We start from the raw sequence: 18403 nt of genomic DNA on the forward strand, positions 1-18403 counted from the left end.
AAATCCAACGCCATTATCATTACAAACTTATTTTGACTTCATAACTTAACATAATTTAGTTGGGGAAAATGTATCCCAGAGAAACATCTTCATGTGAACTTCCCATACTCCTCCAGGGATTGTAAATTGAGCAGCGAGAATTTATCTTTTTATATTCACAATAAAAGCTTATGCAACAGACTACATAACTATAAATGAAGGCGGCTGTTCTTTCGTCAGTTCACCCTCCCTCTTTCGCCTGTACTCTACTGAAGAGCACCTGACTCCCACCAGCATAATTTCCTTTGTGATTATCACTGGGGGGGAAAAAAAGCAAAGTACAGAAGGAATGCTAATGATTATTTCAAGCCAAACCCAAGTCCTTCTAAAACTGATTTTTTTTTTTTCTCCTCCCTACTCGTGACTCCAGAGCCATGCATGATTTTACAACACACACACACACACGTATGTACAGGCTTAACACTGTAAGCAGGAATGAGGTCTTAAGTTACCCTACACCAGCCATTTCCCAGCACGAGACAAAGGGCTGCCCCTTACACCACTCACACCACCACATCCATTTGCCCCTTAGAAGAAGAAAAAAACAAAACAACTTTGCATGTGATGCAAATAAAGCATAAAGTAAAAAAAAAAAAAAAAAAACAAGAACACAATCACAGCTTACCATGTCAGGACAGCGCCATTGTGTTTATTAACAGAAATGTATTAACATATAATATGCAGGAATGAGACCTTCTGTGAATACATGGCACAATCATATGTACATTCTTTAAGGAGACAGTGCACAATCATGATAATACAGGAATCTTAAAATGACTCTTCAGTGGGCTCTGACAGAAGTGAGCCATGTGACAAAGACTAAATTTACGTTAAAAATGTTTTTTGTTTATTTTTATTTATTTATATATATATATTTATATAAAGAAACATGGCTGTTACCAAGAAAGAAAAGTAATACTACTGTTGCTGCACATCAACTTCTTTATACAATCTAGGGAGCGGTAATTCACACAAAACCAGGGGGAGAAATCTACCACAGTGCTAGGCTGGAGCCTTTTTTTTTTTTTTTTAAGTCTCTGTAACTGCAATATATGTAATTCCCATGTAACACAACAATCACATGTGAATCTGATTGCCCTACTTCTTAAAAAAAAAAACACAAGTCAGAGCAACAGCTGTTTGTTCCTCTTTTTTTTTTTCCTTTAAGCTTATAATGCTTTTAAAACATATTTCGCACCCCTTTAACGAGACATTTATGTTTTATCAAAATGCCTGCATGTGTGCATTTCTTAGGTTAAATTAACAGAGCTCTTATCAGCGGCCGCTTCTCCTTCATTTGCCCATCGGTAGATAAAAAGGCTCAGTGTCCAGTTAAGTAGTCCTGCGTCGAGTCGGAGGCAAAAGAGTCAGCGTCTTCGTTATCGGAGTCTTCACTGCTGTCGTCAGCTGCTGGTTCCCCCGACAGGGCGATGCGGGCGTAGTCGTCTGTGTCGATGGACTTGCAGAAGTGAATGGCATATTTTAGTTTCTCCTCCAGCACCTGTTTACACGAGTACCTGGGCAGTTTGAGCAGGAAGAAGCAGGTGTAGGACTCTGGCAGGAAGTGGTCGGGAGGGTTGTATTTATCCAGCACCTGGAGGCAGAAAGAGAAAAAACTATCAGCAAGTGGATGACACAATTTACTTTGAAGTTAAAAGGTATCTTGTGAGGTTTTAGATCCACTGTGAAAACACAATTAGAATTAAAGCTGCAAGCAGCGATGAACGGGCCCTCGAACCCTTGTGCAGATTCAGGCTGCAGTGGAAGCTTGTATGACTTGCATGTAGATTCTTCAGGCCTGGACATTTAGCGGATGACACCACCTACGACTCTCTATATCAAACCATTCAAAAGTTATTGCAGAAAATAGGGACTATCAAATATCTACCAATCAGAAGAAGGGGCGGGGCTAATTTGCAGCAATTAAAGTGAAGGAGTCAAAACCGATTCCGATGACACCACCCATGACTCTTTATATCAAACCATTCAAAAGTTATGGCAGAAAGTGGGAATTATCAAATATGGACCAATCAGATGAAGGGTGGGCGTGCTTTTTGGCGTCTATCGTCGCCACGGTAACGCTTTTGACTGAGAAAAGTAATGCGCATCATCGCAGGATCGAGACGCACATTTTGATGTTTAACACACCTGGGTGCACGTTACGGTTCGGGCGAAGAAGCGGCTGAAGAAATGGCATAAATTGCGCCAAAATTACACGATTAATTCAAAATGGCCGACTTCCTGTTCGGTTTCGGTCATGGCGCCAAGAGACTTTTCTTTAAGTTGTGACATGATACAGGTGTGTAGCGATTTTCGTGCATGTACGTCAAACCGTATTGTGGGGCTTGAGGCACAAAGTTTTCTAGAGGGCGCTGTTGAGCCATTAGGCTACGCCCATTAATGTAAACCATTAAATATCCAATTTTTCACCAGGCCTGGCTTGCGTGCAAAATTTGGTGACTTTTGGGGCACGTTTAGGGGGGCAAAAAGGCCCTCATTTCGTCGGAAGAAAAATAAAAACGAGGAAAATAAAAATAAAAACGAGAACTCCTACGGATACAATAGGGCCTTCGCACTGTAAGTGCTCGGGCCCTAATTAAGGGACAAGGCAGGATATAACAACATGAAGAGATCATATTTGTTTTTACTTTCCCGACGGCACAAGTCTCCCCACTCGGGCAGGTACTGAACGTAGTCGCCTCAAACAGTTCGGCACTTCTCACCTGTACAACAAAATCCCGGCCCCGGAAGTCAGCGATGGTGCGTGGCAGCCGCGTGCGGCCCCAGACGAACCTCAGGAACAGGGACCTCTCCGTATTGGAGAAGGACTCCATCACCTCCCAGAACCACTGGATGAGCGGCGCCGTCGGCTCCACACCCTTGTAAGTGGCTACTGACTTTAGCAGGTGGAGCGGGATGTCTGGACTTCCACACACCTGGAAAGAAAAGGAGAGATGTCCGTGAACATCTGTACAGAACCAGAGGACCAAGCTAGTTCAAGAAGTGGAGCCGTCTCTCCCTCACCATCGTTTCCAGCTCGTAACCCGTGAAAAGTGAAAGAAGAGGAACGGGAACCACGCGAGCCATTCCTTCTCGCACAGCAGATACCTGCTCATCAAACTCATGGAGTCTGCAGTATTAAGAAAACACAAATAAATACTGGAAAAAATGCAACAAAGATGTATGTTCATGCTTTCAGAAGGGTTTGTCACCTGTAGTTCATTGCCAAGCGCACATATTCTGCCCGGTTCTCCAGGGTGATGTGGGAGTACTTGGAGCTGAGCTGGATGTCCTGACCGCTGGCGTTGGGAACCGTGAAGGGAAGGCTCATTCCTTCAAACTCCTCGGCTGTGGCCTCGTTGTCCCGAATGTACATTAAACCAGGAATAAAATCCTTATCAACCTGGAAAGAACACAAAGAATCATTGCTGGATAAACAGTCATGTGGAAAAGAAAGCTCTTCCTCCTCCAGTTCTAGTGGTTCATGTATTTGGTCATAAATAAGAACAATAATAATTATTACCCGGCCTTTTATCTAAGTAAATACAGTGTAACCACAAAGTGTAACCACCAATAGAAAATAATTAAAAAACAACCAACCTGAATGTTTTCCACAGACTATTTTTAGTTTACAATGATATACTCGAAATATCCTGGAGATGACCCTGCAGTTTTCTCTTTATCTTTTAAGTTTGTGCAGCTAAAGGCTTCAGACCAGCAGGCTGACAAATGTCTTCTGTTACAGGGCATTTCACAGCACCAGGGTGCTAACAACCCTCTTAATTCCCGTGGAAGCAGTAAGAATTTATCAAGTTTATCACACGTTGCGTCTGGTAATGACCAAATTAATTTGTTTAACATTACACCTTTGAAAAAAAAAAAAAAAAAAAAAAAAAAAAAGGGTATACATTCATTATTACAACTATATTTGTCAATATTCACTTAAGTTGTGTCTGAATACTAGTTTATTTATCAGCTGTGTGTATGTGGATCCACACGTGCCCACAAGGCCCGTGAGCTGCACAGTGATCCCCTCCATCTTGTGCTAAATTCATTTCCCATTTAACCTTTCTAAAGTCTCAGGGGCAAAAACCTAAAAACAAAAGGACCTTTGAAACGGGAGAGCTCTTTCCCTACTCCTCCATTCTCCCAAAGACTGTACAGGAGCGTATGATCAGAGCGCGAGGGCCACAAACACACACACAAACACACTCTCAGGCATGCGCGCACACACATTTACAAAAAAACCACTTTCAGCTCTTTAGAACAAATACTGGATGAACTTTTAGAAGCAGAAGGAGAAATATGTACTAGTGAGCTAACAGCTGACTTAATCTGAGGAGAAATGTAAAGGAATGTGCTCTTCTAGCAGGTTATAATGCAGATCATGTGAGTTGCAGGTGTTGTAGGTCTCTTAGTACATTTTGCAATGTACAGTTGTGTTCAAAATAATAGCAGTCTGTTTAAAAAATTGAGTAAAGCCCAAAATCCTTATAATGGTTTTTATTTCCATGCATTGGGAACACTGCACATTATATTCTAAATCAAAACATGAAGAAAAAAGAAGAAATTCTTTACTAACTTTACAGAAAATGAAGAAAAATGAACATTGGGCTGTTCAAAAAAATAGCAGTGTCTGCATTTTACTTTACAAACTCAAATATTTACTGTATAAACTGAAAAATATCCAGGATTCATTCCTATGAATCACTAAACTAATATTTAGTTGTATAGCCACTGTTTCTGATAACCGCTTCACATCTGTGTTGCATGGAGTCAACCAACTTCTGGCATCTGTCAACAGGTATTCCAGCCCAGGATGATTTGACAACGTTCCATAATTCCTCTGCATTTCTTGGTTTCGCCTCAGAAACAGCATTTTTAATGTCACTCCACAAGTTTTCTATCGGATTAAGGTCCGGATTGGGCTGGCCACTCCATGACTTTAACTTTGTTGGTCTGGAACTGCTCGCTTACTGGTGTGTTTGGGGTCGTTGTCTTGTTGAAACACCCATTTCAAGGGCATTTCCTCTTCAGCATAAGGCAACATGACCTCTTCCAGTATTTTGATGTATCCAAACTGATCCATGATCCCTGGTATGCGATAAATAGGCCCGACACCATGGTAAGAGAAACATCCCCATATCATTATGCTTGCACCACCATGTTTCACTGTCTTCAGAGTGTACTGTGGCTTGAATTCAGTGTTTGGGGGTCGTCTGACAAACTGTCGGCGGCCCTTAGACCCAAAGAGAACAATCTTACTCTCATCCGTCCACAAAATGTTTCTCCATTTCTCTTTCGGCCAGCCAATGTGTTCTTTGGCAAATTGTATCCTCTTCAGCACATGTCTTTTTTTTAACAGTGGGACTTTGCGGGGGCTTCTTGCTGATAGATTAGCTTCACACAGGCGTCTTCTAATTGTCACAGTACTCACAGGAAACTTCAGACTGTCTTTGATCATCCTGGAGCTGATCATTGGCTGAGTTTTCACCATTCTGGCTATTCTTCGATCCATTCGAATGGTAGTCTTCCGTTTTCTTCCACGTCTCTCTGGTTTTGCTTTCCATTTTAAAGCATTGGAGATCATTTTAGCCGAGCAGCCCATCATTTTCTGCACTTCTTTATACATTTTCCCTTCATTAATCAACGTTTTAATCAAAGTACGTTTTTCTTCTGAACAATGTCTGGAACAACCCATTTTTCTCAGGTTTTCAGAGAGAAATGCATGAGCAACATGTGCTGGCTTCATCCTTAAATAAGGGCCACCTGATTGACACCTGTTTGTTCACAGATTGAATGACTTCACTAATTGAACTCCACACTGCTATTTTTTTGAACACGCACCTTCAATTCATTATTCAATTACACAGACTGAGGAGCCTACATATCATGAATGTTGGCTCTGTTGGTTTTCTATGACCCTACTACAGCAACTGGTAAATTATTTGCCATGCAGTCATATAATTTCTACCAAAAACAGGTTATTCATGTTGGACTGCTATTATTTTGAACACAACTGTATATGATACTATTGCAATATTTAATGTTGATTCTATGGGACTAATATCTTCTGGTGTCGCTGAACTGAAATTAATACTTTTTCCAGATGGTTTCCATTGTATATTCTAAGATAACTCATGTTCATTCCACTGCATTCAGACATAACATAGATTCAGCCCTTCATTGGTTAAAGTAGTTTGTTTGGTTAAAGCCAATTAAAACAAAAAAAAAAATTATTTTATTTATTTATTTTTTTAAATCAAGGATTTTATGCCAATATGGGAGACTGGCTTCTTTTAATAGAGCAGTTACATGTGTTTTGTATATTTTAAGACTCAGCCAATCCTTTTGAATTCATATTCTGCATACACTGACAATAAAAACGTGTGTTAACAAGCAGGGCTGTGCACTAACCTCACTAAGGTCAGCGATGGTCAAGTTCATGCCTGCCAGCTGTTTCCATACAGGCTCTGCCAGATTCAGGCTCAGAGGGCTTCCTGTTCGGATCGCAATTCCTAGGAGGACTCCTGCAGAAGCGGCAAGGCAGAGCAAATTACCCACACATCAAAGTATATGTGATAAAACTGTCTCCTAAATGTGATGTATTTATACCTAGAAACCGAAACATGCTCATGTGAAGAGGGGACTTGGCTGCAGGGTTGAGCAGGAAACAATCCCTGTTAGCCCCCGACTCATCCCGGCCGTTAGGGGTTACGATGAGCAGCGGCGTCAGGGCATTCTGGAGCTCTTCACACATTTCAGCAATGGATTCACTGTAGCCTCCACCACAGTCATCCACAGATTCACCTGAGGAAAAAGCAGGTGGATTTCAAACCACGGCGGTAAGGATATTTATCTGGAAACATGAAAAAGAATGGATGAATCCATTAGCAACATCAACACATACCCACAAATTTCACCTTCCACACACGGTGAGGGAGCAACAGGCTGTCTGGACTGAATGAACTCATTTTGGCACACATCTGACCAAACACAGACTTGGTTCCATCAGGGCCTGCCAGGCCCCCTTTGCTACGGGAACGCTTCACCTGTAGGGGGAAAAATATGGGCAAAAGTAGAGAGAATTGTCAGATTTGTTTCTGTCCTCTGCCAAATCTCCTCTTACTAGATAGAAAATTCATGTACATGAAGGGCTGAATACGACAGCTCTCTGTTCATCGAAGACAGAATAAACTAAAGACTGGAGTAAAGGACACATGTCTCCTCACAGACAGGAAGGCGTGCAGATCACACACTTGGGGAGAGAAAAAAAAAGCCTTTATGTAAGACATCACATGAACTGCTTTGGAGCCAGTCTGGAACATAACTTCTTAGTCTGAGAGAGGGGGGGAACTACAGTGAGCACGGAGACTTAGAGGCCCAAGAGATTAACAGAGAGCATAAAGTTAACATGGGCGTTGTTTTCATGCGTTAAGGATTGTACCTGTATTCTGTTAAGCTCCACCACAGGTCCATGCTGTCTGTCCCTCACCATCGTAGCTTGAACCACCTTCCTGAAAGCTGCTTCCTGTTTAGACCAAACCATTAAATCATGACATGACAGTGATACAAGACGCGTATTTGTTTTGTGTTGATGTTTGTGATTTTGAGCTCTGTAATGCTGCACCTTTCCCTGGGAGATGAGGATTCCTCTGAGTGTGTCAAACCCAACCGAGGGGCCATGGCCTGTCTGACCCAGTCGACCCTCAAGGTCAAACATGGGTATGCAGGGGCAGAAAAGCTCAGAGAAGTGATGCAGCAGCAAGAGCCTGTTCCTCAGGGCCATGATGGGAATCTCCTGTAGATGGTTGTACTCCATGGGAACCTAAAACGGATCACACAGAGATTTACAGGGAACAGAAAATGAAATCTGAGAGTCGCAAAGTGGCTCTGTGTTTATAACGCTGGTGTCTGCAAAATGCTTCTGCCATCTACTGGTACCAGCAGGGAGAACTGGATTTCCAAGCTGAGACTGTACCTGTGCAGGCAATTTCCCAGCATTAGTGGGCTTGCTGGTGGACCAGGCGAGCGTGTGAGCAGAGCCGCAGGCAACTCGGTTGATTTTCTTGCCCTGCAGCGCAGCCACCAGTCGAGGCCTCTGGATAGCATTAGTGGTCCCGTCCCCAAGTTGTCCCTCATCGTTGTCCCCCCACGTGTACACTTCTCCTGAGTCACACACAACAGCAGGTACTTTAGTGAAGATACAGTTTACTTGAACAAGCTGAACATCTGTGAAGCACTGATAGCAAATGTCAAGAATCTCTACAAAAAAAACGAATTTAAAATAAGCAAACAGATACAAAGCATCTGCAAAGACCAAGCACAGAAAGCAGAATAATGCATTAAAAATGTTCTTCCTACCATCCTCTGTGCAGCAAACACAGTGCAGTGACCCGGTGGCGATGGCAATTACTTTTTTGCCTTGTAGCCCCTGCACCTGTCTGGGTCGTCGTACGTGGTCATCAGAGCCATGGCCCAGTCGATGGTAGTCACCTTTCCCCCTTCACACGACACAATGCACACAAACAAATGAGCCATCTCATCACTGATGAACCTGGCAGAGCCCGTCTTAACAGATCTTCTCTGGACCACATTCTACGTACCATGTGTACACTGCTCCAGATTTGGTGAGCGCCACAGAGAACTGGGAGCCACACTCCACTTTGACTACACCGAGGCCAGTAAGAGAATCGATCTGAGGGCCGGAAATCATTCAAGGTTTAAATCACATAGATACAATATAAAAGACATCACATTATGACTTAATGATGCTGTTCTATAAACCAATTCTATCCTTTTACGTTACGGATTTAGTTATTCATTCAGCGTTCAATAAAATGAGGCTTCCTGATCCACTAAAACAGGAAGAGAATGTTTAAATGTTTGCATCAAGTTGTAATTTCTCTTGTGTTTAGTTACTTTCATATCTTCTTTAGGCGTTGACGTGCAACAGCATGGAAAACATTCCAATACAATCTTAGTATTTATGTTAAAAGATGTCAAATTCAATGCTAAACATTTGCACTGGGCTCCAAACTGCACCTCGACATATCTACGGGACCCTTGACCTGCCTTGACCTTATCTATTAGGTTTACTAACAACAAAATGTCATTGTGGCAGGGTGGAGGAGCTGCAGCCACTCAGGCTGACGGGACACAGGTGTGGCCCGTCAACCTCTCCACCCTGCCAGCCTTATAAGGGAGGACTGGGAAGCTGCAAGGGAGGACTGGGAAGCTGCTGATGTCGGCTGATGCTGCGCTTGTGCACGTGTGGCGGTGATTCTCCTTTAATAAAAGGGTTCTGCACAAAACTCTGTGTCCTCTCTATCCTGTCGGTCAGGCCCCCGTAGCACTCGCCCTGCTACACTGGCACCCAACGTGTGGCCCGACACACCTGTGTCCCGTCAGCCTGAGTGGCTGCAGCTCCTCCACCCTGCCACAGTCATGCTTCCATAAAAATCCCATTAACCTAACAGGCACGTTGTTGCTGTGTGGAATGCATCAGTGGTACATTAGAGCTGTTGGAAGTGTCATATTTCAGAAACTGGACGTGATGAAATAAGTCTGATCAGCTTCTTGTTTAGTAGAGCTGTCTAACAGTTACAGTAACAAGCATTGTTGTTTACTAGAAGAAAGTCATCTTTCACATCATCTAGGTTCACTGACTCACCCAAAACGAAGTGGGGAACATTCAGAGTTTTCTCTGAGTCATTTGACTCAAGAGGATAAAAAGCTCCAGGACTTTACTCAATCTGTGATAATTTACCCGTTTTTTATACATAGTGTACTCAAGACTATTATAATTCTCTAATAGTCTATCTCTGTTTCAGTTAATATTTGTATATTTACTGAAATAATTATGAATGATTTTAAAACTTAACATATGGTAAGGCTTTATATCTACTCATAGCGAGGAACCACAAACTGTCAGAATGATATGGCAAGAAATAATTTCAGGACGACTGTATATTATTGTGCAAACATCTTCGGTTGAGACATTACTAGTTATTTCTTAATAAGCATAATTTCAGGAAAAAAAAAAATCAAATTGGTTGGCCCTTCAGATAATATGTGCACAACATAAAAATACAAAATGTTCAGTACAAAATGACTACAAGCAAAAGTCAGTATGGAGGTTTAACTGTTTCTAAGGAAACTGTCTCCCACGCATGGCACCGATGAGAATTACATTCTATTCAGGTTTAAATGTATTTTCTGTTTGGATCTTAAAAAGACTGGAATATGAATATCATGAAAACAGAAACAAAACAACGAGATTAGGGATGCCTGACACTTTTGCAAAGTACCGCAGGCCGAGCCCAGTACTTTAAAACTATAATTATGTAATTTATTTAATCCACTAATTTCCAAACCCCACTAACAAAGCAACAACACTTAAAGTCATCCATTTCATGGTGTGTTCGTTTCTGTCCCCGTTTACTTGGACAGAATGAATGTCACTACTCCATTAATCAAATCCAGTGGTGTTTTCAAAGTTACAACTCAGAAAACTGCATATTATAAACAAATGAAGATATAAAATACAGGTCAAACATGTGTTGCCTGATGCACTGGTAAAAAACAGCCTTTGAGACATAAAATAGGTGTACTGTACAGCTGTGTGGTCTATTTTACCTTCATGGGGATTTTGCAGCCGTCGCTGCCCCCTCGGCCTAACTTGCCATAGTCTCCATCTCCCCAGGACCAAACCATGTCGTCATCAGTTAGACACAGCGTTTGGGCATCCCCACTGCCACAGGCCACATCAATTACCCTGTGGCCTTGCAGTGCATCCACCTAAATGAATAACACGGAAATTATTTCATGTTAAGTGCATAACAAATTCAGAGTCTAATAAGAAACTGAGTAAAGTGACAACAGACCAGTTTGGGTTTAAGCTGGTCCTCGCTGTCTCCATGGCCTAATCGTCCATACCGGCCCTTGCCCCAGGTGAAGAGCTCTCCACTGGCAGTGATGCAGGCACTGTGCGCCCCTCCAGCTGCAATATCCACCACTTCCACTCCCCTCAGCGATTCAATTACACGAGGGCGATCACAAGGGCTAATGTCAAAGGGAATGAAAATTACTACCTTTAACACATTTTTGATCCTAAACTCATACAGTGACATGACTTTGTATTGATATTCTTCATGATATGAAGAGTAAACAGAAACCTTCTGTTGCCGTGGCCCAGTTTTCCATCTTCTGCTTCTCCCCAGGAGTAGACTTCTCCCTCAGAAGAAAGAGCCAAGCAATGTTTTCCTCCAGAGTTCACAGCCACCTTCCTGATAAAGACGTGCTGAATGGACTCCAGTAAAGTTGGGGTTGACACAGACTCGGTGCCACCGATACCCAATCTACCCCCTGCTCCATATCCTGTTGCATACAGCTGAGGATCAAGGGAAAAAAGTTTTATAGCTCCCCTGGAAGATGTCCCACTAACATATCAAATAACCCTGTGTACAGTGGGTATGGGACGAAACATGTTGACAATGAAGGAAAATATACCTTTCCATCAGCAGTTACAGCGAAAAGAGTCTGTTCGCCTCCGATAAGCTGTACCGGCCTCAGAGTGGCAAGAGCTTCAGTGGGCGTTGGTACTTTGACTTTTGCCCCCTCAATGCCCCCCAGCTGCCCTCTGTGGTTGTGGCCCCAGCCGTAGATCGTGCCGCTTCCCCCAGCAGAGAGAGTCCAGTCATCTGGCCGCCTGTTCATCCACTGCACAAGCTGCTCGTCATGCTCGCGCTTAAACAAGTCGTGACTTTCATGGAGTACGTTCATGCTCTCGTGATCTGCCATGAGCTCCCGGATTTTCTTTGTAACCTTTGATGGGATGAAAATGACATATTATGGATATTTTCAGGTGAAGAAACAAAACAGTGAAGTCTGCCGTGGAGACCAAAGCCTGGCACACTAACCTCATCCAAGAAAGCTCTCGGCAGAGAGGTTCTTTTATCCAGGGCTATAGCTACTCTTGAGGCGGTGCAATATCGGCGGAACCAGGCCCACTTATGGGTCTCTGCACAGCAGGCTAAGGCGTCAAGCTCAAGGTCACAAGCAAGAGCGACCAGGACCTGAAAAAAAAATCCAAATTAGTAAGAAAACCACTGATGATAACTACCTATAAATATGAAATAGACTATCAATCCATACTGGCAAACAATTGCAAGCACACCTTGAAAAATGGACTATGAAGCAGCTGCTTCCCTCCTCTGACAACAGGGTCCTCGTACTCATACTGCCTCTGCAGAGCCTCAGGTAGTCCTTTTACGAGAGCAGCCAGAGCGCTGCCTGTGAAACTCTGAAAGGATATACAGTATTCATCACATCACTGTTTATGTCACCCTTTCCACTCTTAAGCAGAATTATGTTTTTGAGTCATGTTACAGGCTTAAAACAGCTATTTATTTTGACATGGACACCTGGCCCCTGGGATAAATCCATTATCCACGAAGTACTTACAAATAGTATTTAATATAACACAAAAAAATTTAATCTGATTAAAAAGAAAAGAGAGTATTATGAAGTTAAGAACTCCAGAGGAATGCTACTGCTGAAATAGCTCAGTTAGATTGCACGCGTGCCTCCAGCCAGGCTTCACACTGTATTTAACGAATTAAGTGCCATTTCAAAGCTCAGTTATTTGACTCAATAAAATTGCGCTTTCATGCTATGTGATTACTGACCAGACATGAAATTTAAAGTGAATGCCACTTGAGTGAAATATGTTGAACATTAACCAGCTGAACGGCAACAACGTTCATGTTATAAGCATGAAATTGGCAACAGCTGCTGCCATATATACAATGGTCTTAATTACATCAATGATCATAGTGCAATACACAGCTAATATTGAGGTTCAGTTCTTAAAAAAGGACGTTGACACTCACAACAGAGCGAGCCTCGCCTTCACTGTCACCCAGCAGCCTGTTTATGTTGATGGACTGGCCATATTCAGTGGTCAGAAGCTTTCGTAGTCGCTGCAGAGCCCACATTCTGTGTCCAGCAGCTGTACATATGATAAAACAAAAGCTCACTTATAAACTTGGACTTCAAGTACACTTGTATGAACAAATTCCATTTTTATGATGATAGAGGTTTTATTGTGAGAGATCAGGGTGATCATTCTGTACCTAGTGCACTAAGCTGAGCACAAGCAGCGAGGGAGGCGGCCAGACGGGGAACAATACTCCTGTTGGAAGCAAAGTTGAGCCTGAAGTCCAAGAGGCAGGTGACCAAGTCCATGGAGGGGCAGGACAAGATGCATCGATCCGATAGCAAGTCTTTAGGACCTGAAGGAAAACAAAAACAAAAATCCAGCATTTTGTAAACAGTATACAAGCCGGTTTTGTTTTAGTAAGATTTCATTAGGTGGACAAAAGCCGAATATTGAGCAAAGCTAAGAAATCTGTGGGCCGTTAAACCACATTTTGAATGCAGCAACATTTTATAGGAAGTAACGTGTCCACTGGGGGTCATTGTTTCAACCCCTTCTGCTGCCGGGTAACCAGGGTCTAAACAGAGCTCTGAGGGAGTTGGCCCTGGTAAAAAGAGAGTACTTTTGAAATGACACTGAACGCTGGGCAGTGTACCAGTTTTATAAACGTTTTATAATTCAGGTATGATATGTAAATAGGAATATATTGAGATACTGATGGATATTTAATGTTGATCTCAGCCTGTTTTTCCTCTTCTCCTGTCTCAGAGTCCACAGAAACGGTGCAGATGAGGTTTCTCTGCTCATATTAACCCTCACCCTCCCTCGGCATCTGCACCTCTTTGACACATATGATGGCATATTAGAGCAAATAAAACTGTGGGGTGTAAAACTCAAATTCTTCATAAAGACGGAATCTTAGTTTCTTAAGTCATCATTTTTAAAGTTGATAATATTCATTCTGTTGGAGCAGAAATATGTCTGTTTTTAATATAAGTGAACTATTTTTGTCATTCTTAAAACACACCTTGTCAGTTAAATGTTGATAAATACTGTGTATATTGCTTGTTACATTACATGTGTAGCATCAAGTTAAAAATTACTATTAAATGCAATTCACAAAAAAAAAAAAAAAACAATTTATGTAATTTATCAGTATTCAGCCCAAAAATATTGGGATATGAATTTTTGTCCATATGACCCAAACCTACTGAACATATGTGGTGGCCCTCATGTGGCTGCTGAACAGATTGATTGATTATTCCTGACATTTTATTTTTCCTTATGGTACTGATCATCTCATATTTAATATCCAGCATAGTTTGTAAAATCCACCACATTCAAGTTTTACCACAGATATAGTAGTTTCTTTGTAAGCACAACACTCAAAATCAATTATTCATGTTTGCTTCAATCCGATGAGAAGATACAGGCTCCTGAATTAATGAACGGCCATAAGAAACCAGAGAATCATAGCAAATAAAACATTTATCTGATTGTCTCACAGCCGTTATAATCCAAAGCACAAATAAAAGCATCAACAAACCGATTTAGATTAATAGATTTCCTTTTTTTAATGGGGAGGTGAATGACACTAAAGCTCATAGTAGCCCTAAGCTCCAGGGAGGATGGATGTTTTACACCTCAACAGACTTGATTTTTGTTGCCTTTCCTGCATCTTAAAGCTCAGTTGAAATGCAAAAGATCCCATGTTGAGATAATCTTTCAAGGTTGGACAGGTTAACTTGCATTGATCCTTTAGTCACACATCTTACCTGCTGCAGGCATGATGGGGTAGACAGTGAAACGCCAGCCCCAACCATTAACTGAACCATCACTTGTAAACTTCCATTTAAGTTCATCTCCTGGGATCCTTAATTCACTGGACCAGTCAGACCACTCTCGGCCTGAAATACACACAACATGCAGTTAGATTGATTTTTAATTTCTTTTGTTTGACTTCTCCAACTTTTCACAATGAATTTCAGCTTCTTTCTCTCATCACCTGATCTGACGGAGACAATCCTGTTGGCTCCATCCATGACTGTTAGCGGATCGTGGCGTCTCTCAGTTGAACACTGTCGATCAAATTCTATCCTTAGACCTTCAGCACCTACCAGACGAAGAGAAAGTTACCTTTAATATCCGACAGATCCGCCATACCTGAGACTGACCAGGTGCCTGATTTTTGTTCCCTTAATCTTCCAAGATCCTGCACACACTTGGACATCACATGTTTTGTTGTCTGTCATGATATTTCTTAAAGGGGGCCCATAGCATCAAGAAAAATAAATGACACCAGGTCTTAGGAGGTTAAGAGAGCATGTTGTTTCCTTTTACCTGGGATCTTCACAGTGCCACTAGTAGATGTGTCATCTGTGTATGGATGGCTGCTCTCTACGACAACTGGCTGGGAGGATAAGCGGCCACTCTGTGAGTCTGTGGCAACATCCTCCAATTCAGTGACACACAGCTCCAGCAGCATGTCGGCCACCTGCACCCGGCAGAGACACAAACACGATGAATGTGTACCAACTGCAGGCACACGTAATATTTGTCTACTGGGCAATCCCGCATTTTACCTGTGGATAAGCTGTTCCCATGCCAGACAACACAGCAGACAGCACCTCCTTGCCTTTTTCCCCAGCACGACAGGACACTGCCAGCTTCAGCACGTCCACCATCACCCGAGTATCATCGGGAACAAGGAGACTGGTGAACTCGTCCAGGTACTGGGGCTCTGGGCCAACCACTTTACTCTGGCTCTCAGAGTCCTGAGAAGATGAACAAAAAAATGTTGTTTGATGTCAGTTAATGGTTTCATTTCATTTTTATTTATTCCATATCATGGAAATAGTTCACATATGTTCCATTCCATGATGGAAAAGGGGCAAGAAGAAGAAAGCCTTATATACCAAGCCCCTTTCTCAAATAAAAAATAAAACAATTCATATGAAGATGGTCTGTCCGTCTGTTCAACAATCACTACTTATATAATACCAAAAAAAAGAAATAATGAAAAAACAAAACAAAAAAAATAAGAAAACATACACACTAACTCACCAACAATATAAAAACAAAAACAACAAAATATATTTTACCCGTTAAATTCATATTGTCTAATTGTGTGGTCTTTATACAATTTCTTGAACTGGTGAATATTTTTACAATCCTTTAAACCTTAGGTGCACATATTTAATCTATAAGACTGTGTAACCTCTTTTGTCTTTGTCATGGTCTCAGCTATGATGCTGGCTGCTCCGGGGTCATCGGTGACGGGAATGAACGGACGTGAGGAAGCTCCACAGGCAGATGGAGTCACAGCTGATGACGGCGTGATGGCATCTTCTGATGAGGGAACCTGTTCCGCCCATAAACACACGTAATTGTCAATTTTACATTACATTTACAATGCAAATAGAGTAAATCAGTTATTTCAAAATTGTATCAATCCAAAAGCACTTTGATATCGGATGCACAAACAAGCACCCATACTCAGTTGTTAGAGGGAGAACTGATGGCTGCACATCTCTTTATTGATGCACGACCTGTTCATGTGTTGGATGAAATGTATATTTAACTTAGGAAACCCCCGTCAGTTATTTGGCACAGAGTAAGGAAATTCCCATCCATGTCACAGCTTTATAAGTCTGTTTCAGTATTAAAGCATGCTTACTGTTACAATCACAGTGGCCTAAAAAAAGGAAATGGTCCTTTTCAAGGACATTTCAAGTTGAAATCATGATATAGGCTTAGACAATGGACTCAAAGTTTGCTGATGCATGGAGCGTTTCTCACCTCTCCCTTCTTATCTTGCCAGGAATTAGGGCTGGCTTGTTCCTCAGTTTCAGCAAGCACAGGTGGACACTCTTCATCACTGACACAGGATGAAGATGAGGAGTCCAGCGGTGGAATGGGGGAGCTGGAAGGACACTCTGCTGGCAGGATCATGCTGGCTGGCATCAGAGCACCAACCACTGCATCTCTGTGGGAACCCACAACACATCCAGTCACCAATAACACTCACATGTGGAAGTGGGCTGAATAAACTATGAAGAGGCCTTTCACAATGTTACTTCTTCCAGTCTTAGCTGGATGTCAATCATTGTTTCTGGAGCAATTAGGGATTTTAACTGGAGATGAACAAACACGACACTATTATATGTGAAATCTAAACTGTTAAATGACTCTGGTATTCTCAAACCATATTTTCTTGACTGTTCTATATTCAAAAGGATGGCACTTCAGCCATACGTGAATGGGATGTTTCAAACCTTTCAGACAGCATACCTTGCATACATGATTTGGAGGGCTGACAGTACATGGGAAAGACCCTGCTGCTTGGCCAGGTTGCCATCCAGACTGAGGAGAATCTTGGCCAGCGAGGGGCGGCTGGGCTTCACGCTGCTCTGCCCGCTCATCTTGTTGCTAGCTGCTGAAGAGTCACTGTCTGATTGAACACCTGCAGTGTGAATCCACAATAATGACCACCGACCACACACACTTGAATGAATCAGAGTAAACGTCAGCCCTGGGTTACGGACCAGCAGTTTGTACCACCTGTTGCTAAGAAAGGCAAATGCTGCAGCAGTTCAGGCCAGCAGGTTGCACAAAATATACAGACATTAGCCTATATTTACACAACTTCTGACAACTACACAAAAAAAAAAAAGGAAAAAAACTTTTAAGAGCCAACTTTGGGGCTAAGTTTAAAAAAAAAAAAAACTAAAACAGGTTTAAGGATGCTAAACAGTGATTTAAGATGCATAATAAAAAGGAAAATGTCAATAAAACCCCTCTGTCATTTAGAAATGTCTTCACTTGAGTGACATGGCAACTAAAGGTACTTTTTAACTGAAGGGTCTTCTGAGAAAAAATATTCAGCCTAACAAGAAAATTGGATCAAACTACTAAAGACATAAAAGATACTTTTTGTATTTTTTTTTTTTTTTAAAGTGTATGCCATTTGTGCATTGCTTGAAGTCAGAGTAGCAAGCATAAACACTACTAAATCATCAATACTTGAAAAAGAACATCTCTAAACACGCTGGCACGACTGCTGAACTGTGAACTTTTCCATCTGCCAACACACCTGCATGATGCAGTCTGTTATGAAACAACATCGTTTCAATTATTGTTAAAGGGGACCCATTATGGCATCTAATACCCATTTTAAACAGGCCTTGAATGTCTTAAAAACAAGCTTTTGATTGTTTTTGCTAAAATAAAGAATTTAAAGAAAGATAAAGAAATTCAGCCTCTGAGCCATGTCTTTATTGGCGCTTTTGCACTAGTCCCGCCTCCGCCCGGCTCGGCGCGGCCCCGTCTTGCACGTTTGCACTAGGGGCTGAGACGGGTAGAGCCGCTCCAAACCGATACATCTTCTGTAACCATTCTGGCGAGGTTCTATCAGGGCTGAGCCGG

At 42.1% G+C, this 18403-nt stretch overlaps 1 protein-coding gene across 2 annotated transcripts in view; it reads right to left on the reverse strand.

Annotated features, from left to right (window-relative positions):
* Positions 1-668: 668 nt before the first annotated feature.
* herc2 (HECT and RLD domain containing E3 ubiquitin protein ligase 2) overlaps positions 669-18403 on the reverse strand; it is a 54809-nt gene continuing 37074 nt past the window's right edge. Inside the window, exons 65-91 of one of the 2 annotated variants that reach the window (XM_061737867.1) lie at positions 17270-17441; positions 16778-16964; positions 16197-16340; positions 15562-15753; positions 15320-15473; positions 14985-15092; positions 14755-14886; positions 13176-13334; positions 12933-13051; positions 12218-12343; positions 11961-12116; positions 11551-11865; positions 11217-11431; positions 10926-11103; positions 10678-10839; positions 8646-8737; positions 8404-8543; positions 8021-8208; positions 7670-7867; positions 7487-7570; positions 6950-7091; positions 6655-6849; positions 6457-6569; positions 3252-3442; positions 3064-3169; positions 2763-2975; positions 669-1633 (exon numbers count right to left, since the gene is read on the reverse strand). In XM_061737867.1, the coding sequence (XP_061593851.1) occupies positions 1361-1633; positions 2763-2975; positions 3064-3169; positions 3252-3442; positions 6457-6569; positions 6655-6849; positions 6950-7091; positions 7487-7570; positions 7670-7867; positions 8021-8208; positions 8404-8543; positions 8646-8737; positions 10678-10839; positions 10926-11103; positions 11217-11431; positions 11551-11865; positions 11961-12116; positions 12218-12343; positions 12933-13051; positions 13176-13334; positions 14755-14886; positions 14985-15092; positions 15320-15473; positions 15562-15753; positions 16197-16340; positions 16778-16964; positions 17270-17441 (4454 nt within the window). In that variant the 3' untranslated portion in view covers positions 669-1360. Of the gene's footprint in view, positions 1634-2762; positions 2976-3063; positions 3170-3251; positions 3443-6456; positions 6570-6654; positions 6850-6949; positions 7092-7486; positions 7571-7669; positions 7868-8020; positions 8209-8403; positions 8544-8645; positions 8738-10677; positions 10840-10925; positions 11104-11216; positions 11432-11550; positions 11866-11960; positions 12117-12217; positions 12344-12932; positions 13052-13175; positions 13335-14754; positions 14887-14984; positions 15093-15319; positions 15474-15561; positions 15754-16196; positions 16349-16776; positions 16965-17269; positions 17442-18403 lie in introns of both variants that reach the window. The other variant, XM_061737866.1, reaches the window with a different exon arrangement.

This window comes from Cololabis saira, chromosome 13, assembly GCF_033807715.1.
Source record: "Cololabis saira isolate AMF1-May2022 chromosome 13, fColSai1.1, whole genome shotgun sequence".
Lineage (NCBI taxonomy): Eukaryota > Metazoa > Chordata > Actinopteri > Beloniformes > Belonidae > Cololabis > Cololabis saira.